The 26,435-nt window shown below is 45.7% G+C and overlaps 1 protein-coding gene across 1 annotated transcript; it reads left to right on the forward strand.

Moving 5' to 3' along the window:
- The first annotated feature begins 722 nt into the window (after nt 1-722).
- On the forward strand, nt 723-13,290 carry METTL16 (methyltransferase 16, RNA N6-adenosine). The gene is made up of 9 exons (XM_083407743.1): nt 723-1,175; nt 3,074-3,276; nt 4,931-5,071; nt 5,963-6,078; nt 6,307-6,449; nt 7,247-7,316; nt 9,047-9,136; nt 10,789-10,962; nt 11,655-13,290. Exons 1-9 carry the CDS (start codon nt 1,048-1,050, stop codon nt 12,363-12,365), a joined length of 1,776 nt encoding a protein of 591 aa, XP_083263869.1. The 5' UTR covers nt 723-1,047; the 3' UTR covers nt 12,366-13,290.
- Nucleotides 13,291-26,435: the final 13,145 nt, after the last annotated feature.

The raw sequence follows: 26,435 nt of genomic DNA on the forward strand, positions 1-26,435 counted from the left end.
CTTGCCGATCAGAAGGTCAGTGGTTCGAATGCCCGCAATAGGGTGAGCTGTTGCTCGGTCCCTGCTCCTGCCAACCTAGCAGTTTGAAAGTAACGTCAAAGTGCAAGTAGATAAATAGGTACTGCTCCGGCGGGAAGGTAAAAAAAAACGGCATTTCCATGCGCTGCTCTAGTTCGCCAGAAGCGGCTTAGTCATGCTGGCCACATGACCCAGAAGCTGTACGCCGGCTCCCTCGGCCAATAAAGCAAGATGAGTGCCGCAACCCCAGAGTCGTCCACGACAGGACCTAACGGTCAGGGGTCCCTTTACATTTCCAAAATATAAGATAAAAAACAAATAAAGCAAAACCTACATGCAGCAACAGTGTTTTGTGTTGTGTAGGCTCCTATTTGTTATGTGCAAAGAGCTTTAGATACCTATTAGGTCCATAGACTATCATATAGCATGTATTCAACACAAAAAAACAGCGACAACTTGTTGTTGACAAAGGACAGCAGGACATATAAAGGGCCGTTACCTTCAGTAGCTTAGGGCCTCCTCAAACCTAAATCCGGCCCTGGGTAAACTAAGTAAGAGATCCCTGCATTGCAGGGAGCTAGGCTACTGGGTGACGCTGGTGTCCCTCAGAACTCTATGGTCCTATGAGAACGCGCGCAGGCGCAGCTGCCGCTCTTTGTGAGGGGACGGGCGGACCTTTCAACCATAGAGTTGCCCAGCGGGATAGCTGGGCACAGCACCCCCTCGTCGCCTGACTTCCTGTCTGTGTGTGAGAGAGAGAAAGGTGACGGCTGTACCGGAAGCGCAGGGCCGCCTACAACTCTCGGGCTTCTCTCCCATTCTCTTCGCCTTGGCGTCCGGGGACGACGACGACGACTCGGCGCATCTCCTGCGAGGAGCTTGCTGAGGGGGCCCGGCATCCTGAGGGGCGAGAGATACCGCGCAGCGCAGGCCTTTTCGCGTGCTGCGCGGGCGCCTTTACCTGCCAACAGGTGTTTCGTTTCCCAGAGCGACCCCCGTCCGGCCCGCGCTCCCCTCTCCGGCCCCGGGATGGCCCTCAACAAATCTATGCACGCGAGGAACAGATACAAGGACAAGCCGCCGGATTTCGCTTACCTGGCGTCCAAGTACCCGGAATTTAAACAACACGTGCAGATAAATTTGTCCGGGAGGGTGAGGTAAGTTCTCAGCAGCATATGTATGTATTCTGTATAATACAGTAATATAATATTATAAAAATATTATTATTATTATTTATTTATTTAAAATCAGTTTTCAAAAAAGTTTCAGGTGAGTCTTTATGTATGTTACAGTTGCTGCCAGAATTCTAATCGCAAAAGGCTGGAAGGGAGAGGATATTTCCATTTATATTAGAATGGCATAACAAAATAAGAGAGTGCGCTGAGCTGGCGAGATTATCAGCAAGGTTAAGAGACGTTACAGATGGAAAATTTATCTGAGAGTGGGATATATGCAGAGTATATGTAAAAGAACATTGTGAAAAGTTGGCAGGTCTTGATTGAGCTTCGGTGTGTAAGTAGGATAATTTTATAAAATAAAATTTATATTAAGTCAAATAACAGAGAAAGTAAATAAGTGCATATTTAAGGAAATTAATTTGGGAACTCAAGGGGAAGATCGGAGGTCTTGTCAAATTTAATCACTGATGGATGTACAAAGCAAGTCCTAGTTAAAAAATGAATAATTGTTTATTTCATATGTTGCCTATAACATCTATTGCATATTTATGTTACAAAGTTTTCAACCGATAAAGCATTTAAAAACTGGGAGGGGGGATGAAATCATTTTTATTTGATTTTACAGATATGAATTTATAACATTCCAAATGCATATCCATATATAGACATTACTCTGAATCTCGAGACTCCCCACGCCCCACCCCCTCCATGGGTCCTATTGTCAACATTTACAACTGCATATTATTCCATACAAAAATAATGGTATTATTTTTATAATATAGTAATATTATGTTATAGAAATAATACTGTAAATAATATCTATAGAAATATTATAAATAATAATTTTATTCTTATCAGTAGCCTAATATAATGTAACATAATTATAATTATATCAGGCTGCCAACAAGAATTGCACTTCATGTCAGTAGCAAAAAGGCAAGGTTTTTTTGTGGGGGTTTTTTTGCCCTGCATCCAAAAACTTGAGCCACTTGGGGGTTGGAGAAGGAGGTATCACAGAATTGTAGAGTTGGAAGGGACCTCCCCCCGGGGTCACTTAGTCCAACCTGCTGCAATGCAGGAATCTTTTTACCCTATGTGGCGTCCAGAGCCACGTTACTGAGATTAAGTGTCTTATGCTCTACCGGCATAAACTGGAGTTTATGATATGCGTTGTGTTCATTTGCAGGTACGGGCCTGGTTCAGCCTTGGAAATAAGCCCACAAATGCTACTATAGTCATACCTCGTGTTGTGCTCTGCTCTTCTTACGGACTTTCAGCTTACAAACATGGCAAACCCAGAAGTGTTTACTTCCAGGTTTGCCGCATGCACAGAAGCGATCTGTACGCTTTGTGCATGTGCAGAAGTGTTTGATCATCGCGCACATGTGTGGAAGAGGCGCTCTAGTTGCGGACTTTTTGGGGTGCGAATGGCACCCCAAAACGGATTAAGTCCACAACTAGAGGTACCACTGTAGATCACTAAGAGACTAGTAGCTTGCAGTTTCCATTCCAGCCACAGAGGAGGGAAGCCCCTTGCTTTGCAGAGAGGTTTGACCACAGCGCACCAAACCGAGCTCCTCCTCATTAGTGCCCCCAAGTGGATATCTTTATTCTCTTGCCACCTCCACTGAAACAGCTTTTTAACCTCTGGAAACTTACTGGCCCAGCCAGCTTTCTGTACTGAGTAGAGTGGTGAGATAATCAGGCTTGGGTTGAACAACAAGGCCTCAAAGCTTTTTCTTTCCTTTTAAATTCCCTGCTATTCTTATTTGCAAGAGTGAACATAGCCAAGTCTGGCATCTGTAGAGCATTCCACACTATGTTCCTTGATGCAAAACAGGAATTCTTCAGCTCACCTATTCTCTTGTGCCTTTCAGTGTGAACTTCAAGGATCCAGAAGCGGTGAGAGCCTTAACGTGCACCCTGTTGAAAGAAGACTTTGGACTACAAATTGACATACCTTTGGAAAGGCTCATTCCGACTGTTCCCTTGAGGCTCAACTATATCCACTGGGTCGAAGATCTGATTGCTCAGCAGGACGCTGCTGCTAAAGATTCAGCTACATGGGGAATAGACATAGGTATGCTTCGTGTTGGTGACTTGTAGATCAGTCCTAAGTCCCACTACACACGTGGGCCACTTGTGTTGTCACAATATCACCATAGTTTAGCCTTTGTCCTGTAAGTTCCCAGCACAAAAGTTGAGGGGGGGGATGCTATTTACAAAAAGCGCAGAGCAGAGCATCAGCCACACACTCCAGCATATAATGGGAGCGGACTGTCTATGCTCCCATGATAACCAGGCATCCAGACCACTCACATTAGTGGGGAGACACATCTATGATGTCCCCCTCCCCATACATAACCCACCAGGCAAAATGACACCACAGTGCCCTCCCATGTAATGAATTGGGGTTTTTGTTTATGTCCAGGAGTCCTGAGAGAGGATACATATCAGAGTTTTAAGAAGTCACACAAAATGTCCTTTCTACATAGTTTTGATCACCAAAGATTTCCCGCATCAACTCTCATGCATGTGATATGAAGCCACATTTACCTTTGTTACTTTAATAAATAATAATAAATAATAAATTCTATTTATACCCCGCCCTCCCCAGCTGAAGCTGGGCTCAGGGCGGCTAACAACAATCAAAATAATCCAACATTCTAAAAACCTTTCATTATAAAAATTAATTAAAATCAAATTGATGGCAACCATTAAGCAAAATTCTGTGCAGATTGCCAGAGGAGGGGGTCAGGCTGCGCCCTGACCAAAGGCCTGGTGGAACAGCTCTGTCTTACAGGCCCTGCGGAAGGATGTCAGGTCCCGCAGGGCCCTAGTCTCTTGTGACAGAGCGTTCCACCAGGTTGGAGCCGCAGCCGAAAAAGCCCTGGCTCTAGTTGTGGCCAGCCTAACCTCTCTGTGGCCTGGGATCTTCAGGATGTTTTTATTTGCAGACCGTAAGTTCTTCTGTGGGACATACCAGGAGAGGCGGTCCCGTAGGTACGAGGGTCCTAGGCTGTATAGGGCTTTAAAGGTTAAAACCAGCACCTTAAACCTGATCCTGTACTCCACCGGGAGCCAGTGCAGCTGGTATAGTACCAGATGAATGTGATCTCGCAGCAAAGACCCCATAAGGAGTCTCGCCGCGGCATTCTTCACCCGCTGGAGTTTCTGGGTCAGTCTCAAGGGCAGCCCCACGTAGAGCGAGTTACAATAATCCAGTCTGGAGGTGACCGTCGTGTGGATCACAGTGGCTAGGTCAGGGCGAAAGAGATAAGGAGCCAACTTTCTCCCTTTCAGGGGTTTATGTACTTCTGTGGGTGTGCTCTGACTGGGTGTAGATTTAGTCTGAATCCATTGTGAAGGAGTAAGTGCTTTTTGACCATACAGTCCAGTGGATTATTTTTCATTCATGTCACTTCTGTAGCTGGTACAGAGTTCTTCTGAGGACAGTGTTGTGGTGAGGCAGGGTGGTTAGAGCAGGCCTTATTTTGCCTGCTTGTGAAGCATCAGGTGTTGCAAGGTATTTTGTGGAATAGGAAATACTCTTCTCAAACAGTGGCACTAAGTAGAAAGTAATTTAGCATGTTCTACCTAATAGTACTTGCTGGCCAACTGGTAAAATTCATATATTGATAGATAGATAGATCCTTAGAAAATGCATTCTGGGTTGTTTATTTTGAATGCTCTGCGGTGTTTTAACTTTTGCACTTTTCTTGGGTGTGTTGCAGGAACAGGTGCCTCTTGTATTTACCCATTACTTGGTGCAACTTTGAATGGATGGTATTTCATTGCAACAGAAGTGGATGATGTGTGTTTCAGCTTTGCCAAGAAAAATGTGGAACAAAACAACTTATCCAACCTTATAAAAGGTATCATTATATCCGTCTTGTCCCAATGTTATGCTGCAAAGTAGTTTGCATACAGGCAAAACTATCCATGCATTGCATTATTTTGGGGCAGAAGCCGAGAGTTTTGTTTATACAGTGGTACCTTGGTTCTCAAACTTGATCCATTCCGGGAGTCCGTTCAGCTCCCGAAACCGTTCAAAAACTAAGACATGGCTTCCAATTGGCTGCAGGAGCTTCCTGCACTTAATCGGAAGCCTTGTCGGACGTTTGGCTTCTGAAAAACATTCACAAACCAGAGCACTTCTAGGTTTGTGGCATTCAAGAGCCGATTTGTTCAACAACCAAGCCATTTGGGAACTAAGGTACCACTGTATTTAATGATTCCCCCACCTCGAATTTTTGTTGGAGACTAGTGCCAACAGAGAAGAAAACAATCCCCAAAATTCCTAACTGCCTTCCCAATCAACCCAACCTTTAAAGAGCAGAGAAAGAAAAAAGGGGGAAAGGTTAAAAGAGAATGGAAGGGGGTGGCTGGCAGGAAGAGGGCCAAGAGGAAGCATAGCAACAGCAGAGGTTAGGGAACCTAAACTCTCAGAGATCTGGTGTATTCCTCCTCAAAGTGGATTGCTTGTTCAGCTTCTGCTACTGAAGTGGATCTCCAATCACCGTTGGAAAAGTGAGCAACTAATTTTTGAGGTCTAACAATAGTGACATAATAGCATTTGTATTGTGAATGTCCATGATGCGGCCAACATGTTGTGCTATGGTTATGATATTAAGCTTTCCACCTTTATAAAAGTGGGTTGCCTTTGTCTTTTTGTTTGAAGTAGCATATAACGATTTCTAGAAGTTCTGTTGAAAGTAAGCAAATGTCTGGTTTTCCCTAACCCTCGGTGCTTCCTTTTCTTTCAGTGGTTAAAGTACCACAAAAGACACTCCTGCTGGATGCCTTGGAAGAAGAGTCTGGGATCGTCTATGATTTCTGCATGTGCAACCCTCCTTTTTTTGCCAACCAGCTGGAAGCAAAGGTATGTTGATTGCTGATCCTCTGCCCTGGGCTTCTCCTGTTTGTGTTGACACATGCTCATTCTTTAAAGGTCTCTTTACAGTTGAAACGCTTGAAGTATAATTTGATGCTGTGTAGAAAGACAGTTGGGAGAGGTGGAAGAACCTAAGCATCTGTAAAAAAAATTCATAGTTTGCATGGCTACGTAGCAAGCTAAGAGGTAGTGATGCCCACTTTCATTCTTTGCCAGGGAGTAAATTCTCGCAATCCCAGAAGACCCCCTCCCAGCTCTGTTAACACTGGAGGGATCACTGAGATCATGGCTGAAGGAGGAGAGCTGGAATTTGTCAAGAGAATAATCCACGATAGCCTGCAGCTTAAAAAAAGATTACGGTAAGAATTTAATATTTTTATTGTTTATATGCCACCCATCTGACTGGGTTGCCCCAGCCACTCTTGGAGGCTTCCAACAAAACAAAACAAAACGCAATAAAATATCAAACATTAAAAACTTTCCTATACAGGGCTGCCTTCAGATGACTTCTAAAAGTCAAATAGTTGTTTATGGGAGGGCGCCACTGCTGAGAAGGCCCTCTGCCTGGCTCCCAGTAACTTTACTTCTCGCAGTGAGCAAACTGCCAGAATACCCTCGGAGCTGGATCAAATAAAAAACTTGTTGTTTATAGCCAAAGGCCATAAAAATCCAACATTAACAATAAAAAATAAATCATTTAAAATACACACATCATAACGAGAATATCAGTATCTTCACTGTAGATTAAAAACAGAACAATCAATCCTCTCCAGTCTTCATAGGAAATAAAATAAAATCATCATCATCATGACGTTCATGATTTATACAACTGAAACCACTGATTAAAATATATTTGTGATGTGGCATGAATTCCAGTACTTGGAATAAAGTTGTTGGGCTTGGTTTTTGAGCATTTGTTTTGCTATAGTAGGAGGAGGAAAAGGTGCGCTCTTAACATTATTTTCAAATCTTGGAGTATGGTTCACCCATGACTGTAATAGAGTCTGCAGTTGTTTCTCAAAGCAATTTCCTTTTCTTAAATTGGCAGTCACGAGACCTTTGTGTTCTGAAACTTGAACCCCCAAGAGGCTAGTTTTGAGAGAGTTTAGTCTGATTTCTAAACTCTTTGGTTCTGAAATGTCATTCATTACTGCAGGTGGTACAGTTGCATGCTGGGGAAGAAGTGCAGCCTGGCACCCCTGAAAGAGGAGCTTCGGATCCATGGGGTAAGCATTTCTGTAAACACACCGCAGCTATCTGTATTACGTCTGTTCGCAGCTGCACTTTCCGTTTGTGTGAAATACTAAACGGTTTTTCCACTGGCAGGCTGCAGAACCTGGCACCCCTATCGATCTAACACACTACTTGAAAGGAGGTCCCGCCGACTGCAATGGCCCTTAGATCCAGGCAGGTGTGTGTAAGACACCAACCTTAGTCAACACAGCAGTTCTAGTAGTTGAGAATTTAATGCACAGTGGACAAAAGTAGCAGCGTTCCTTGTGCATTAAAACCTGTTTTTTTCAGAGGTGTGTTCTCACCAACAACCAATATGGGGTTCACTGCGAGACATGTATCTCCCTCCTTCGGCTGCACGCAGGGCTCCTCAGCCCAGCCCAGCTGCGGCTGCCGGAAGGGCTGTCCTTCGGAACCCCTTTTGCAGAAGTTCTAGAACCTGGATTGAAAATGCAGCTGAAAATATTGGTAGCCTTTTCAGTGCTCCACCTGTCTGTTAAACAGCAAAGTTACACCTCCCTGCAAGGAGAAAAAGGGTGTGCCAATCCTGTTGTGCCAGGTTTCTAACTACAGGGAGTTGTTTTCTGTGGGAGAGCACTCAACCCTGCCTGCATCTGCAGTCTGAAGTAGCCCAGTCAGTCCTGTTTATGTTTGTATCCTGCTTTTTCTTCCACTGAACTCATTTAAATCACAGGAATCCAAGGTGTGCCACCATGTAGGAACTAGCCTGACCTAGACTTGCTTAGCTTCAACAAGGTGGCTGCATCTTGTGCCTTCAGAGCATTTCCTGGCCTTCAAATTACTCTGCCCCCTTCCTTGCTCCTGCTCCATTCTGCTGCACTATAGACCCAGCCTCATTTAGCTCCCTGTGAACTGGACAAGAAGTTATTTGTCTATGGTGCTCATGATCAGAGACTTTGGAGGAAAGGGCCGCAGACACCTTTTTTGTGTGTGTATGTGAAATGCTGTAATGCAGAGCTAAAAGGGTAAAATGCCACCGTGGGATGTTTTTGTTAGGATATTTCCATTCCACCTTAAAAGGGAGCAGGATGTTTCTGTCACAGCCTGTGCATTTCCTGTTTCACAGGATGTTTATGTTGTGTCTTTGCTTTCATTTCTCTCTTTCTCTGCCGGAGACATCTGAAGCAGGCAGTCATGTTTTTCTTTGTTCTGATCAATGCTGAATAAAATTGTAAATCATGCTCTCCTGATTGCATCTTTCGCTGTGCGTTATCTGCTGATAGAGCGTGCACAGCTCTGGAATGTGGGAAGTTATTTCTGGAGCTCGTGTCGCTAATTGCTGATACTGCGTGTCTACGGGAGATCAATGGACGTCCGGAGACGACGTGGAGTTATGATGGACTTTGTCTCCCTGGCAGTATCCCAACAGTTTTGGGGTCCTAGCTCAAAATACAGTGGTACCTTGGGTTACATACGCTTCAGGTTACAGACTCCGCTAACCCAGAACTAGTGCTTCAGTTTAAGAACTTTGCTTCAGGATGAGAACAGAAATCGTGCTCGAGCGGCGCGGCGGCAGCAGCAGGAGGCCCCATTAGCTAAAGTGGTGCTTCAGGTTAAGAACAGTTTCAGGTTAAGAACGGACCTCCAGAACGAATTAAGTACTTAACCCGAGGTACCACTGTAGGTCTGAAGTCGTAATGAGATACTGAAGGAAATAACTCCCCAAATGTAAGGTTGGCTTGCTGTTTTTCTTTGTGTGCAGGTTCCTAAAGTCACCCACACTGAATTCTGCCAAGGTCGCACCATGAGGTGGGCGCTGGCTTGGAGCTTCTATGAAAATGTCACAGTGCCAGTAAGTGCCCACGTGTCTTTCCCGCAATTCGTTATCTTGTGTTATCGCTTAGGACTCTCCCTTAATGCGTCGCAAGCTCCTGCGTTTCCAAAGCAATTTACATAGGCCTGGCGGGATGGGGTGAAGAAGACCTCTGTTCGATAAACACACATTCAGATCTCTGATTAGTTGCACAAAATTACTTGAGTGATTACTCGAGTAATCAAATTTCTGTGCCCCCACCCTTTTTGCTTCTTCCTTAGTTTCTTAACAGCATACGTCAACTATGTTAATGAATGTACAGACTGCAACTATCAGATTCAGATGTACGAAATTCTCTTGGACCATAGAACATAACTGGCAGAAATTGAATTACATGCTTTGTTCAATATCAGTTTAATTTTTTTCCCCCAATTGCTACTGAACAGTTCATTTTTTCCCCTCCCACAGTCCATATGTAATGTATTAATTTTGCAATAATTGTGTTTTTGTGTTACACGTTCTCCCATTTCCCCTGATTGGGGATTTTCTTTGTTTCCAATACTAATCATACATAATTCTAGCTGCTGTTGCTGTACGATGTAGTTCCTGGTTTGGGTGCAAAGAAAGCTTAACTTACAGAAGTTCACAGAAAGAATATTTCCCATTGCCTCTTCTCTCTATAGCCACCTGTGCCCCCCAAGGTGTTATGGGGGCGCTCCGGAGCCTCATGTGATGTAGCACAGAGTGTTATTGAGGTGTGGGGAGGGGAAATTTTCCTTCCGTGAACCTCCTTAAGTCACCACATATTGATACTAGTTAAATAAAGGTAAAGGTTTGAATGATACTAGTTAAATAAAGGTAAAGGTAAAGAAGGGGATGCGGGTGGCGCTGTGGGTAAAACCTCAGCGCCTAGGACTTGCCGATCGCATGGTCGGCGGTTCGAATCCCCGCGGCGGGGTGAGCTCCTGTCTTTCGGTCCCAGCTCCTGCCCACCTAGCAGTTCGAAAGCACCCCTAAGTGCAAGTAGATAAATAGGGACCGCTTACCAGCGGGAAGGTAAATGGCGTTCCGTGTGCTGCTCCGGTGCCGGTTCGCCAGATGCAGCTTCGTCACGCTGGCCACGTGACCCGGAAGTGTCTGCGGATAGCGCTGGCTACCGGCCTATAGAGTGAGATGAGCGCACAACCCTAGAGTCTAGCAAGACTGGCCCATATGGGCAGGGGTACCTTTACCTTTACCTAAAGGTAAAGGACCCCTGACAGTTAAGTCCAGTCGCGAATGTCTCTGGGGTTGCGCCACTCATCTTACTTTACTGGCCAAGGGAGCCGACGTTTGTCCGCAGACGGTTTTTCCGGGTCATGTGGCCAGCATGACTAAGCCGCTTTCTGGCGAAACAGAGCAGCAAACGGAAACGCCATTTACCTTCCCACTGGAGGGGTACCTATTTATCTACTTGCATTTCGACGTGCTTTCGAACTGCTAGGTTGGCAGGAGCTGGGACTGAGCAACGGGGGCCCACCCCATCGCGGGGATTCAAACCGCTGACCTTCTGATTGGCAAGCCCTAGGCTCAGTGGGGACCACAGCACTACCCGCACCCCTAATTATTTACACATTTTCTATTCATGCTCTGAATACTGCAGTACTGTTCTTTAGATTTTTAATTATTCCATTTCCTCTTTCCCCGCTCAGTCACCTCCTTCTAAGAAACGAAAGCTAGAGAAGCCTCGGAAACCAATCACGTTCCTAGTCTTGGCGTCTACAGCCAAAGAGTTAGCTACTAAAGCGTCCTCAGTGGGGATTGATGCTGTTGAAGGGATGGCAGTAGTTGCAGCATGGATTAGAAAAATCCTCACTGACCTGAAGGTAACAGTAACTGCAACAATTCTCCCTTTGCTTTCCTCTTTTAAATGTGATGTCATAGAATCATAGAGTTGGAAGAGACCACAAGGGCCATCGAGTCCAACCCCCTGCCAAGCAGGAAACACCATCAGAGCACTCCTGACATATGGTTGTCAAGCCTCTGCTTAAAGACCTCCAAAGAAGGAGACTCCACCACACTCCTTGGCAGCAAATTCCACTGTCGAACAGCTCTTACTGTCAGGAAGTTCTTCCTAATGTTTAGGTGGAATCTTCTTTCTTGTAGTTTGGATCCATTGCTCCGTGTCCGCTTCTCTGGAGCAGCAGAAAACAACCTTTCTCCCTCCTCTATATGACATCCTTTTATATATTTGAACATGGCTATCATATCACCCCTTAACCTCCTCTTCTCCAGGCTAAACATGCCCAGCTCCCTTAGCCGTTCCTCATAAGGCATCGTTTCCAGGCCTTTGACCATTTTGGTTGCCCTCCTCTGGACACGTTCCAGTTTGTCAGTGTCCTTCTTGAACTGTGGTGCCCAGAACTGGACACAGTACTCCAGGTGAGGTCTGACCAGAGCAGAATACAGTGGCACTATAACTTCCCTTGATCTAGATGCTATACTCCTGTCATTTCAGGAAGCGGCAAATTTACACCAGCGAATCACACTAAAACTCTGTGCATGTTTGCTTCAATAGGTGCAGCACAAATGCATTCCCTGCGGGAAAGACGAGATCAGTTTGTTCCTAACAGCTGTAGAAAACTCCTGGATTCACTTGCGGAGAAAGAAGAGGGATCGTGTCAGGCAGCTGCGCGAACTTCCTCGAGCCTCTGTAGATTTCCTCCAAGCCACACCAGAAGGAAAGAACCTGAACGACGCAAGTAACATCACAGAAGGCGACAAAGGTGGGCCTGCTGGAGGAGACAAGGAAGGACTTGCTGAAGATGACAGAGGTAGGCGTGGGGAAGACAACGAAGGTAGGTCCACAGAAGATGAAAAAGACAGATCTGCAGAAAAGGCATTGGCGGTACTTGGTTGCAGCCTTGAGTCACGAGAGGATGGCAGACTGAATAGCGCGCCTGACACTGAAGAAGAAAACCTCGAGGGACATACCAAAGAAAACAGCCAAACAGAGGAACCAGCTGTTGTTTCAGCAGGCTTAGAAGATTCCAGTGATGGAAAAGAGGAGAGGTCCAAGGACTTTGGCACTGGTTGCCTAGGTATTGAAATTGGAGAGGGTGCCAACGTCTCTGGCGAATGGTTCCTTTTCAAGTGTATGTTAGTTGTGAAGAAAGAAGGGGACGATTCTTTAGTAGAAATGCACTGGATTGAGGGGCAAAACAGAGACTTAATGAACCAGCTGTGTACCTATTTAAAGAACCAAATTTTTCGGTTGGCCACAACATAAGGATCTACGTGAATGAGGAACATTATGTTAGCCTTATTTTTGTAATCATGGCTTTTGTGTTAGCATACATTTAAGGACATCTTTGCTATGAAAAGTGGCTATTTTTAAATCACTTGTGAAGTTTGAAGTTCTGGAAATTCATAAAGGCCTTGGAAGTAATTTGTGGATAGCATCCAGACTGGACTAGGTGCACTTAATTCTCGTTGAAACCAATGTGAAAATTCAGTCATTATTTAAGTTGCATAGACTTCAATGGGAACTAAGTGCAAACTAACATAATCCTGGACCCTACACATTTTGTGTAACAAATTTTTAGCTGTTGAGATAACATACTAGAAAGCAGCACTGTGTCTGCCTTAAAAAGGCAACGTTGTTGTGGATTCTTCATTGGCTTTTCCATGTGCTTAGTGGAAATTTTCCACAGTTGTATCTGTCCCGTTTCCCTTGACAAGTGATATTATTGGCAACCATGAGTCAGCAGCTGTGTTCACAAGTCACAGTAAAGTGGGATGATGAACAATTTAACCTGAATGCCTAGATTACTCCTGCTTTGTTCCTCTACCGATAATACGCAGCAAATTATGATCCTTGGCTCACCATTACATTTGAAATCAAAACTGGTTTGGTTCACTCAAACCCCCATTTGGTAAGCCAAGAACCAGAACGGCAAAGGGTCTTCAGGTACAAGTTACAAAGAATTATGGGATGGATTGAAAATATATACAGACACTTTAGGGACTTGGCAAGCATGTGTGACAATACTAGAGCCAGGTGAAACATCCTAAACTTTTCAAGTTGGGAAGAATTTGAGTGCCGTAAAATGGATATTATAAAGAGAGCAAATTTGACTGTGTTAAGCTACATGATGATGTGATATATTGATTTTTTATATTAAAAAAATCACATAATAAAATATTTTTTAAAAGCTGCTGTTCTTTTTTCAGGTGAACGAATTGTGCAGTGTTGCACCTGTTTCTTCAAGCTCCCTACTGCCATCTGGTGTACAATTCATGCAGTTCAAGTCATCCCTCTAGTTGCTCTGTGCTTGCTGTTTGTGATATATATATATCACAGTTGTTTCTTCTCTCTTACCTTGTGGGCAGTGGGCCTAAGCTGGATTCTTCTGCAAACTGTGTTGTAAGGAACTTTACTGCAAGAACACACCTTTGAGATGGAGGCTTTCTCTAAGTAAGGGAGGAAAACATCTCTGGGGATTTAAACTTGCCTGGGGATTTAAACCAGGACTCAAAGCGAAAATCATGATTCTAGAACAAGAACGGGAAGCCAGTAACTCCCACCAGCTCCAGCCAATATGGCCAGGGATGATAAAGAGCAATACAAGTTCTCTGCTGTAGAACAGGAAGCTGAGCAAAAGAAATGTCTCCAGGGGGACTGGGAAGGAAATTGGTCAAGGTCATCTTTTCTTGATGGCACAGGCCTACAAACACCCAGTAGACAGAATTGATACCAACCTTCCCACCATCTTTTACTGTCCAGAGAATAGGGCCAAAGGCTGATCTTCTTGTACCGTTCTCTCCTCTCGAGGAGGTGGGCTCAGGCTAGCCAGCAGCAAAGAAACGAGCTTGAGTGATCAAGGGCTTGCTTTGCTTGTCAGACATCTGTATTCTCAGAACAGTTGGCTTTGACTTGGGATGAAGAGGAGAACAGAATCGTAGAGTTGGAAGGGACCCTGAGGGTCATCTAGTCCAACCCCCTGGAATGCAGGAATCTCAACTAAAGCATCCATGACGGATGGCCAACCAACCTCTGCTTAGAAACCTCCCAAGTGTCATGAACTGGCAGGATGACAGAGAGGAGGAAGAGGATCCTGTCAAGGAGTGTAGCCAGCAGTGGGACAAGCAGGAGATGGGGAAGGGAGTGCAGGGTGACAGAGGATGGCGAGAGGGTGGGGGTCAGGGCACAGGAACCAGAGCAGCAGGACCCAGAGCCAGAGGGCCCCTGTCTCCAACATGGTGGGCTCTGAAGTGCAGGAAACAGCAAGAGAGGTGCTCTAGGAAGCTGAAGCAAGAAAGGGCCCACAGCCCAGCTCACTAGCCAGCCAGGTGGAGCTCACTAGCTCTGGCAGGAGGTGTGTGATTCCTCAGCTGGAGAAGGCTTGGAACAGGTGAGAATCACATGCCTCATCAAGCCCAGGTGCTGCACTCAGCATGCAAGGTACAAAAGGGAAGCAGAGGTGCTGTGTCTGTTCAATTGGCTTGCATGTTCCTGGACCTCTGCAGGGCTGTGCTTTGGGTTTGACTCTGGACCATATCCTGACTGTTGGACTTTAGACTTGGCCTACTTGGATCGAACCTGGCCTGCATTTCCTGGCCTTTTGGATTTTCGACTTTCCTTGCATGGATTGATTCCCGGTCTTTGAGCTTTGGACTTGACCTACTGACTTGCCACCAGGTAGGCCAGGGATTTCAGGACACCAAGGAAGGAGACTCCACAACCTCCTGAGGGAGTCTGTTCCACTGTCCGAAAGTTCTTTCTGATGTTTAGCTGAAATCTCCTTTAAGCCATTGGTTTGAGTCTTACCCTCCCGAGCAGGAGAAAACAAGCTTGCTCCATCTACCCATGAGACAGCCCTTAAGATATTTTAAAATGGCTTCGTATCTCCTCTCAGTCTCCTCTTTTCCAAGTGAAATATACCCAGCTCTCTCAACATGGAGACTTCTGCTTGCTTCCTTGGGCATTGAACCCACAGTCTCAGTTTTGGTTGCATCTCCCTCTGACCCAAAACCTCTTTCAGCTAAACCATTAACTTGTGGGTAGCATGGGCTGGTAACCATGTGAACAAATTCCTGTTCTCATGCAAACTTGGGGAATTCTTCCAGCTGTGCACTGAGGCCTGTTGTCTGAAATTAATACATTGCAAATGAAAATTTAACCTTGGTTGCCTTGAAGAAGTGGTTGCAATAGTCGCAAGCAAGTACTGTGTGTCATGGCTGAATATCCTCAGCTGCTATAGATCCATTGCTAGAACTTGGCAGGTCCTGTTGGGTGACATCAAACACTGCTGGTTCATTAACTCTCCAAAAGGAAAGCATAAGGACAGGACAGCCCATGCACAAACAGCTTCCCAAGCCAGTCAAGGACTTTCGGAATGGCAGGCAATTCCAGGAGAGATGCACAAAAGTATCCTGGAAACGATTAATGAAGGACATCTTGGAGCAGTTCTCCAGAAACATCAGGCAAAGGATACACTGTATTGGCCCAGTCTGAATGCAAAGACTGAAAATATTGTAGTATAGCATCTGTGTAAAGTAGCAAATACAGAACCACAAAGTGTGCATGAGAAATCCAGATGTCACCCAACAGGACCTGCCAACTGCTGTGCTTGCGGATGCAGGTAAGCATCATAGGAACATGTGCACCTGTTTTTCCATGTCTTCCTCCTCTTTCATTTATTGCATGTCTGCCGAGAGTTAAGGCAGGAGGTCTACCATTGAGATCTCTCTTCTGGATTTGTATTTGATTAATAAGGCGGTATTTTTGCAGGTTCAGTATCTTAAGTCAGTGCCATATGAGGATGTCAGTGCTCAGAGGAGAGAAATTTTTAGTATGTTCTTGAGTAGTTTGTGAGTCATTTTCACTGCTACCCATGGAGGTACACTAGTGAAATTCTTGACACCCTGCTACAATGGCAGATAATTATTTTGTTTGCTTGAAAATCACTTGATATTTATTTTCCCCCACCCCTCAAGGCAGATGAACGAAAAAAGCTTCCGTACTTTTCCTAGCTGAAAAGCGACATTAAGCGCTACAGTGTCTGAGTACCGTATTTTTTGCTCTATAAGACTCACTTTTTCCCTCCTAAAAAGTAAGGGGAAATGTGTGTGCGTCTTATGGAGCGAATGCAGGCTGCGCAGCTATCCCAGAAGCCAGAACAGCAAGAGGGATTGCTGCTTTCACTGCACAGCGATCCCTCTCGCTGTTCTGGCTTCTGAGATTCAGAATATTTTTTTTCTTGTTTTCCTCCTCCAAAAACTAGGTGCGTCTTGTGGTCTGGTGCGTCTTATAGAGCAAAAAATACGGTATCTGTTTTCCAATAGAAGGATAAATTTATGGAGGAAATCTTTGCCAGATTTCCCTCCATGAGGTTAAGATAACCAGCTTCTGTGCCTCCCTTTCTCAGTTAGTGTTCTTAATATCGACTAAACATTTAGCAGTTCTTGGTTGTCCCTAGCCAACTTTTTCTCTGCTCCTTTCTCCAGCACCGTGACTACATTTCCTGTTCTGGTGACAATCTGATCTTCCAGCGCGGTCCTAGCCAGGCCCTTCTCTCTTTGTCTTCCTGCTCTCTGAGAAATGAATTATTAATGGTGCATTAAATGGAGGCTGGCCGGGGGCCAAGGGATGGTGCTAATCAGGAGCTAATTGAGGAAGAAATGAGATACTCTTCCCAGCCGCCCAAGCATGGGGTACACAGTGGCCTGTTACCAAAGGTGACCGCTTCGTAATGCCTAAGCTCTGGAGAATGGCACATAAACAGCCAGTGGGGCACCCTGAGTGCAGCTGGATAGAATGCTGCTCTGCAGCCTTCCATTATTCCTCGCCTTTCCTTCCCTCTTCCCCATCACTTGCTGTCAAGGCTTATTTGAGGCAGGGGCCGTGAAGACTTTGCCCTGGAACCTGCTATTGTGGTTAGAACCAAGACATTATTACGCCTCTGAGCAAGAGCCAAATGCCATTCCTTTTCTGACCAATGACCAGTCTGTTTCCGCACGTCAGGTGTTAGAGATGAACTATGGGGCAAGGAAGCATAATGTGTCTTCAATAATAATAATAATATAATAATAATAAAATTATTATTTATACCCCCCCATCTGGCTGGGTTTCCCCAGCCACTGGGTGGCTCCCAACAAAATATTAAAAACACAATAAAACATCAAACATTAAAAACTTCCCTTAACATGGTTGCCTTCAGATGTCTTCTATAAGTCAGATAGTTGTTTATTTCCTTGACATCTGATGGGAGAGCGTTCCACAGGGCGGGCGCTACTACCGAGAAGGCCCTCTGCCTGGTTCCCTGTAACCTCGCAATGAGGGAACTGCCAGAAGGCTCTCAGAGCTGGATCTCAGTGTCTGGGCTGAACGATGGGGGAGGAGACACTCCTTCAGGTACACTGGGCCGAGGCCATTTAGGGATTTAAAGATCTGACCCGCAACACCTCTTTTATAAGGAATTAACTACTGCATACCCTCCAAGTGTCCTGATTTTCCAGGGACAGTCCTGGAATTGCAGAAGCCATTCTGGTTTCTGATTTGACCCCAGAATGCTCTGCTTTTCCTCAATTGGCCGTCCCTATTTTCATCGGAGAAAGATTGTAGGGGGATGCTATTGCTTACCTCTAATTTGTATCATCAGAGCTGCTGGGATTCTAGCCTGTCTGAAAAGGAAACCTTTGGACAGATCCTGGCAGAAACAGATGACATATTTATTGAAGAAGCAGAAGAGGAGTTTGGATTTGATACCCCGCCTTTCACTCCCCTTCAGGAGTCTCAAAGCGGCTAACATTCTCCTTTCCCTTCCTCCCCCACAACAAACACTCTGTGAGGTGAGTGGGGCTGAGAGACTTCAGAGAAGTGTGACTAGCGCAAGGTCACCCAGCAGCTGCATGTGGAGGAGCGGGGAATCAAACTTGGTTCACCAGATTACGAGTCTACTGTTCTTAACCACTACACCACACTGGCTCTCAAAGGCAAAGAGCAGAGCTAGCTGATGGATCATCTTGTCCCTAACTGGTATCTCCCAGCTAGGCTTTGCTACATCCAGCTTCTTCATTACCTAGGTCAGCTTTTTCAAACCTGGCACTCTCCAGATGTTATGGACTTCTGACACTCATCTACCCCAGCTAGCTGATGGAATTTGTAGTCTAAAATTTTTGGAGGGCACCAGCTTGGGGAAGGCTGGCCTAGACCAAGAGTTGCTCAGCACCCGATTGCTCTCCGCCTTTGGGAAGTCTTCAGTTGCTATCTGCTATCGCTGGCATATGTCACTTACCTCAGAAATCTATCCAATGAGATCGCCAGAATTCTACTATTTTTCCCCAACAAACAGAACTCTGTGCATGGGGTAATTGATGTTTAGAGCATATCCCCTTTTTATTTATTTTTAATGTTATCCAAGGATAATCTTCCTTTTAGGTCGCTCATGCCTGATACACCCAGATTTCCATTTTAGCATCATGAGAAGAATGGAGGGAGCTACTCGAATGCCCAGTAGTGGCTGTTCAAAGTTATGATATAAAATAAAATTAGGTTTATTCTTCAGGGAAACGGTTATTTCTGGAGCAGTCGTGGAATCGGCTTGCTTGACATTTTCTTAGCCCCGAAGGCAGAGGTAACCTTCAGGAAATCAAGAGCATGTTCTTCACAGCAACAGCAAAGTTGGGGAGAGGGTTGAAAGAAAATTAGGGAGGGTGTGGATAGATTGGGTTTTCAGTTGTTTTGCTGTCTTGAAGTGAGAATGTAGCCATGTTCCACCCTCTCTTCCTCTGGGCATGTCGTTGAGAGTGTTCTTGATTGTAATCCCCTCCTCCTTGCCTGTTAACATAAAATGTGAACTACTTGTTCTGTGTGGGGTTAGACCTGCTATTAGTGAGGTGACCCTCTCAGGCTGCTGATTTCGGTGTTGTGAAAGGACAGCAGATTGTCGGCGATTCAGTTTGTTAGTGTTGGATTTTTGCTGCCAGGAAAGCAAGACAGGTGCTTGGGTTTTCTGCCTCAAGGGCCAAAATAACTTGGCCAGCTCTGGGTGCGCTGTGATCTACACATGTTCATGTTGTTTTCTGCTCCACCTCAGGCAAGAAAATGTCATGGGAATTGGGATAGGCTTGGGGAAGAGGAGCTGCAATTCAGAAAACATCGGAGGGGACAACCCAATTTTCTCAGGCCACGTTCCTGATTAAACTGGAGTTACTGGAATTCTGCCATTCTAGGCAGGAAATTGCCTGTACTTTCCACTGGGTAGACCCTGGCACAGGACCAATCAGAATGGAGACCCAGTGTTGGTGCATGGGTCTTGCAAGTGTCATATAAGACTAGACCCACCAAATTGGGACATCTATCTATGCAGGGCTTGATTTATATTAAGATCTTGCTAGTCCCCAAAAAACAGAGCCATGGCCTAAAATATCTGAAATATTAAACAAAGAGTTCTTCTGAAGAGCTCTTGCATTGCACAGGGCTTTTGACAATACTGCTGGATGGTTCAGTCCTGTAAAATTCAAAAACTTGCATGTCCAACAGAAAGCCATCCCATCAATCTGGCTTACTTCTCTACTAGGGATGTGCAAATCTGTCAGTGTTGGTTTATAACTTTTCCAGTCTTCGATTATCCACATCAGACCGCAGGTATCCGCCGTGGAGCTGACCAGCCGTTGGACTCCAGTTCCCATGAGCCCTTGGCCTGCATGTCCCTGTGGTCAGGGATTATGGGAGCTGGAATCCAGCAACATCATTGGCTGCCCTTGTTCTACTCCATCTTGAAACCTCTCTTGCTAATACGTGCATGGAGTTAATTTTCTTTAAAAAGTTGCAGCAAACTGTGACCTGGAATGAGGCAGCGGAAGAAAGGAAAGAACAGCCACCCCAAAATAAGTTTGTAGTTTCTCAGTCAGCATGCCTGATCGGATTGGGAAGGATAGGAATAGAGGTCAGCTGTAATGAAGTCTTCTGGCATTATTGATTGTATCAGAGGGAAGCTAAGCTTTTCTCCTCGCTGCACCATTCTGATAACAGCTTTGCTGAGGAGAAAATAAAAGGTACCAGAGAGGTTTGGAACATGGAGGGAAGGAAAGCAGGCATTTGTGGAAGAGATCCCCGGAGTATACCCACACCGCTTGCCTATTAGAGGCCTTCCTTGTAAACAATCCTAATTCTGTGTAAAGGGACCGAAATTCCTCATTTAGCTTGTATTATTTGTGTCCTGTTTGTTTATATATTGATTGTGGGGATGGGACGGAGACTAAGGCATTGGGAATAAAGATCTGTGAAACAGGAAATTGTGCAAAACTCTGAAAGCTGCCCTCACTGACTACTGGAAGCCATGCCCCTGACATTCATATCCTCCAACAGTTCTCCGATGAAAAGAGAGATGTCCTATTCCATAACAACAACAACAACAACAATAATAATAATTAATTATACCCTGCCCATTGGGCTGGGTTGCCCCAGCCACTCTGGGCGGCTTCCAACATGTATATAAAACATTAAACATTCGAAAACTTCCCTATCCAAGGTTGCCTTCAGATGTCTTCTAAAGGTTGTACAGTGGTACCTCAGGTTACATATGCTTCAGGTTACATACGCTTCAGGTTACATACGCTTCAGGTTACAGACTCCGCTAACTAAGAAATAGTGCTTCAGGTTAAGAACTTTGCTTCAGGATGAGAACAGAAATTGTGCTCTGGCGGCACGGCGGCAGCAGGAGGAGGCCCCATTAGCTAAAGTGGTGCTTCAGGTTAAGAACAGTTTCAGGTTAAGAATGGACCTCTGGAACGAATTAAGTACTTAACTCGAGGTACCACTGTATAGTGGGGTCACATATCTCCATGTTGTTGTTGTTGTTTAGTCGTTTAGTCGTTTCCGACTCTTCGTGACCCCATGGACCAGAGCACGCCAGGCACTCCTGTCTTCCACTGCCTCCCGCAGTTTCCATACTCTCCAACAAAAATAGGGGAAAGCGGAACATTCCGGGATCAAATCAGAAACCAGGACTGCTTTTGTAAATCCAGGACTGTCCCTGGAAAATAGGGACACTCGGAGGGTCTGGACATTTTGGCCAACAGTAAGTTGGAGTGGAGCAGACATTTTGCCCGTGACTTTGGTTTTCGAATCCTCAGCACGTGTGCTGCAAACAATGAGGACTTAGAAAACTATCTTTTCTGTTTCCATAAATGTTTAAATTCTGTGGCAGCAATATGCCAACCACTGGAGCTGGTCTGTTAGGGCAGAGAGGGTGCTGCTCCACCACCCCCCCTTGTCTGTGAGCCCTGATGCATCCGCCATTTTGCTTGCATATAATTCAAGGAAGGACACTGACTGGAAGCTTCTTGCTGCTTCTTCGTCTCGGGGTTGCCATTAACGAGGAAGAGGAGGATGAAATTAGAATTAGTTGTCTCTGTCTTGTCATTGGTTCCGGCTTCCTCTAACTCCTGGTTGGCAGAGCTTACCTGTGCCTCCTCCCCACCCCCAATATTTTATTCAAGTTGGCACCCCTGGGCGGGTAGATTAGTGGGCAGAAGGAGCAGCAATCTGTTGAAATCGGGCAGCTCAGTTGAGCGAACTTTGAGGAGAGATGGTCAGGGTGGCTCTGGAAATCTCAGACCCCACTTGCCCTGTGTGTCAGGTGTGCGTGCAGGAGCCAGGCCCTGTGACCAATAGGACTCTGCAGGACTGGAGCCTTCCTAAGTTTGTTCTGAAGAGGCAAGGCATGGCCTCACAGGCGAGGCCAATTGGTAACTCACAGGACCTGGTGGCAAGAGCCGGGAAGGGATATAAGGTCAGCAATTCCCTTTGGCTCTTTGCCACAGCAACACACTCCCTGCCTTCCTGTGTTTGACTCCTTGCTTCTTGATCCTCGGACCCCTGCCTTCATGACTCCTTGCTTCTTGATCCTCGGACCCCTGCCTTCATGACTCCTTGCTTCTTGATCCTCGGACCCCTGCCTTCATGATTCCTTGCTTCTTGATCCTCGGACCCCTGCCTTCATGACTCCTTGCTTCTTGATCCTCGGACCCCTGCCTTCATGACTCCTTGCTTCTTGATCCTCGGACCCCTGCCTTAATGACTCCTTGCTTCTTGATCCTCGGACCCCTGCCTTCATGACTCCTTGCTTCTTGATCCTCGGACCCCTGCCTTCATGACTCCTTGCTTCTTGATCCTCGGACCCCTGACTTTGTGACTCCTTGCTTCTTGATCCTCGGGCCCCTGACTTCATGACCCCTTGCTTCTTGATCCTTGGACCCTTGACTTCTTGACTCCTGGACTCCCGGTTCTCTGACCCTCGGACTCTTGGCTTTCTGCCTGCTGGCTTCTGGACTCCTGTTCCTGCCCCCACCCCGCCATCTTGCCCCTGGTCCCGACGTCCCCAGCCGGGACTTCGATCACCCGTGAACCGGACCGTGACACTGTGTATGCTCGTTGTTTAATTTGGCAAGCCGAGATGCTAGACGTTCTTGAACGGAGGCCTACCTCAGTTCACACTTAAGATGTGAACTGTTTTAACAGTGAATCTCTGTCCTCAGGGAGAGGTTAGGGAATCTCTGGTACTCAATTTCCAGCACCCTCACCACATCACAAGTCCCAGGATTATGTGGGGGCAGCCGTGAGAGTTACAAGCTGGTATCAAAGTGGTATTTTGTGTGTGTGTAACTAAGCCAAATGAATTCATGAGACTTAAGAAACCGTTTTTAATTATCCACCTTCAAAGCAGAGCTTCAAAAGGAGAACGGGTGGGTGGCGGGGAAGAAAGTAGGCTGGATTTTAAATATGCCTGAATTCTTCCTTTCAGTCCTGTAGCCTAGACTTCTTGACCAGACTTCCTCAGTCTCCTGAGTCAATAGCATTAGTAGGTTTCTTTCTGTCCAGTAAGGTGCCTGGCAGTTGGATCACAGAAGGAGAAGTGTCCCCAAGGGAGTTGCCTTAACCTGAATTGGTCCCTCCTTCAGAAGCTATGCTAGAATTCCTCTAAGCCAGTTAGCAGGCCAGCAGAATATGAGATTTACATGAGATTCTGTGTAAATAAGGAGTTCATACAGGAGATCCATGAGGTAAAATTGGTCATGGGAGCAAATTGGACAGCGAAAAGTAAAGTGTCCTTATTTTCCAGGGACATCCCTGATTTAGAGAAGCCATCCCAGTTTTTTATTTGATCCTGGAATGTCCCGCTTTTCCTTGTTGTTTGTTGTTTAGTCATTTAGTTGTGTCCGACTCTTTGTGGCCCATGCACCAGAGCACGCCAGGCACTCCTGTCTTCCACTGCCTCCCGCAGTTTGGTCAAACTCATGTTCGTAGCCTCGAGAACACTGTCCAACCATCTCGTCCTCTGTCGTCCCCTTCTCCTTGTGCCCTCCATCTTTCCCAGCATCAGGGTCTTTTCCAGGGAGTCTTCTCATGAGGTGGCCAAAGTATTGGAGCCTCAGCTTCAGGATCTGTCCTTCCAGTGAGCACTCAGGGCTGACTCAGAGCACTCATTTCCTTCAGAATGGTGTTCATGGTGAGTTCCAGCACCTCTTTTTCTAGAAAAATAGCACTGGTTGGGAACCTGCACCAAGTTGCGGTGAAAAGAGGGGGAGATACTCACTTTGTTCCCCTATATTCTTCTTTTCATGTAAATACCCCAACTTCCTATTTACAAGGAAACAGAACTCATTCACACATACCTGCCCTGTCCCATCGTGCTTGGCCCTGAGAATACTTTGCAGTTCTTACCAACCTATGTGAAAAAGTTCTTTGTAAGACCCAGAATTGTGGCTTTTTTCCAGAACTACGATCAGTGTCTACTCTGTTCTCTCCCATTCATTTAGTGGGATTTCTACTAATAACAGAATAATTAAGCTTTGGGCTCAATGCAAGATGGAAACCTCCAGAATATGCTTTGGAAGTAGTTCTCAGGACTCTAATCAAAGATACCTAGGCAATAATTCAATTCTTGGAATGGGCTTTATTTGTGACTGCAAGCGGCTTAAACAGTACACCCGAGCATGTGCAGAGTGCATGTTTGTTATTGCGTAACCTCCAGCTTTTTAGAGGGCTTCAATTCCTGCAGTTACGATTCTGAAAAATTTAACCTTAAGGAAACCCGCATGCGCTTTCTCTTTTTCTTGCATACTTTGCAGAGTGTGTGTGTGTGAGAGAGAGAGAGAGAGAGAGAGAGAGAGAGGGAGGGAGGGAGGGAGGGAGAGGGAGGTTGCTTGCATAAATATTTATACAGCTGATGTACTTTCAAACGTAAAGTTTTATCTGGAAATTTCATTTCGGCGATAAGTGTAGATAATTTATTTATAATTAATGGAGACCTCAAGTCCCATCTTAGCACAGCCTCTGAGCTTTCATCTATAATTGGGACGTACAGCCGCCTTCCAGAATCCAGCTTTCCTTATCGGCTCTCTTCTTAGTTTTTCTTTACCCATTCAACAAATGAACATGCTTCCATTTACCTTTGCATCAGAGGCGCTGCGGAAGCCTTTGAAAATGCTCGTTGTGTAGGGAAACGAGTCCTGGAAATGTTGGGGGAGGGGGTTCTTTCCTTTTTTAAAAAACAAAACAAACAGATTTTGTAAACCCACACAACCTTTCTCGCTGACACTTTCCCCAATACAGTACGTGTCCTCTCTGCAATATAGCATGAAGAAATGGGTCACTCACATTCATGCCCTGGCGATGGAGGAGCCTCACCTTGTGGACTAGTCTGAGCAGACTTGGGAAGGGGAGGGTGAAGCCTGATCAGTGCCGGATTTATGTATAAGCTATAGCTTAGGGTCCCACTCTCTTGGGGGGGGGGGGCAAAAAATGTAAAGGAAAACAAACAAACTGGATATACATTTCCAAAATATAAGATAAAAAACAAATAAAATAAAGCGTACATAGAGCAACAGTGTTTTGTGTTGTGTAGGCTCCTCTAAGTAATGGGCCCCGCCTGCTAGCCTATTCCCTATACTATCACTGGTTTGCTCATTTCTGTATATTGGTTGCCTGCATTCTGTATGTGCCAGTGGCTTTAGGTAAAGGTAAAGGTACCCCTGAGCATTAGGTCCAGTCGTGGCTGACTCTGGGGTTGCGGCGCTCATCTCGCTTTATTGGCCGAGGGAGCCGGCATACAGCTTCCAGGTCATGTGGCCAGCATGACTAAGCCGCTTCTGGCGAACCAAAGCAGCGCATGGAAATGCCGTTTACCTTCCCGCCGGAGCAGTACCTATTTATCTACTTGCACTTTGATGTGCTTTCGAACTGCTAGGTTGGCAGGAGCAGGGACCAAGCAACGGGAGCTCACCCCGTCGTGGGGATTCGAACCGCCGACCTTCTGATCAGCAAGTCCTAGGTTCTGTGGTTTAACCCACAGTGCCACTCGCGTCCCTTAGATACCTATTAGGTCCGTAAATTACCATATACCATATATTCAACACAAAAAAACAGTGACAATTTGTTGTTGACAAAGGCAGCTGGACATATAAAGGGCCCCATTACCTTCAGTAGCTTAGGGCCTCCTCAAACCTAAATCCGGCCCTGAGTCTAATAGACCTGGAGGTGGGGAGTGAATAGCAGGCAGAAAATAGCTGTCACTATTTGCTCCTAGCGATGCTCCCTGAGATTTACCTCAGTTTGTCCCTGAAGAGGGAGCCCCAACTCTGAGACCAGGCAACTCTAGCAGATGGACAGACCCTTAGCACCAGACCTGCCCCAGACCTAGCCTGTACAGAGGACCTCACATTGCATGTGCTGATGAGGATGATTTAATAATAATTTATTATTGATACCCCGCCCACCTGGCTGGGTTTCCCCAGCCTCTATGGGCAGCTCCCAAAGAGAATATTAAAAGCACGATAAAACATCAAACATTAAAAAAACCTTCCCTAAACCTGGCTGCCTTGAGGTGTCTTCTAAAAGTCAGGTAGCTGTTTATTTCTTTGACATCTGGTGAGAGGGTATTCCATAGGGCGGGCGCCACCACCGAGAAGGCCCTCTGCCTGGTTCCCTGTAACCTCACCAATGGTCCCCTTATTTTACATGTATAATTAAATAAAATAGTGAGGGTACTGTTTTTTTGGATTTTCCTTTGGCCACTGTTATTTTTTGTGTGTCCCCTTTCCAACCCTTGCCAAAAAAACCCGTTTGGATTACCAATGTTCTGTGTTTGCACCACTTAAGTTAAATTGGCAGCTGTCAACATAAATCCTATTGGGGGGTTGTTGTTTTTTACTCCTGAGTTCTTTGTTTTGTTCCTCACATAAACGTCAAGAGAGCTAAGAGGTAGGTGTCATTTTTTTCTTTTCAAGAATATATTTGTCATCGGGCATGTACCTTTATCATTACAACCTCTTCAACATGTTGCTTGCATTT

Source organism: Podarcis tiliguerta (genome assembly GCF_965153285.1).
Source record: "Podarcis tiliguerta genome assembly, chromosome: 13".
NCBI lineage: Eukaryota > Metazoa > Chordata > Lepidosauria > Squamata > Lacertidae > Podarcis > Podarcis tiliguerta.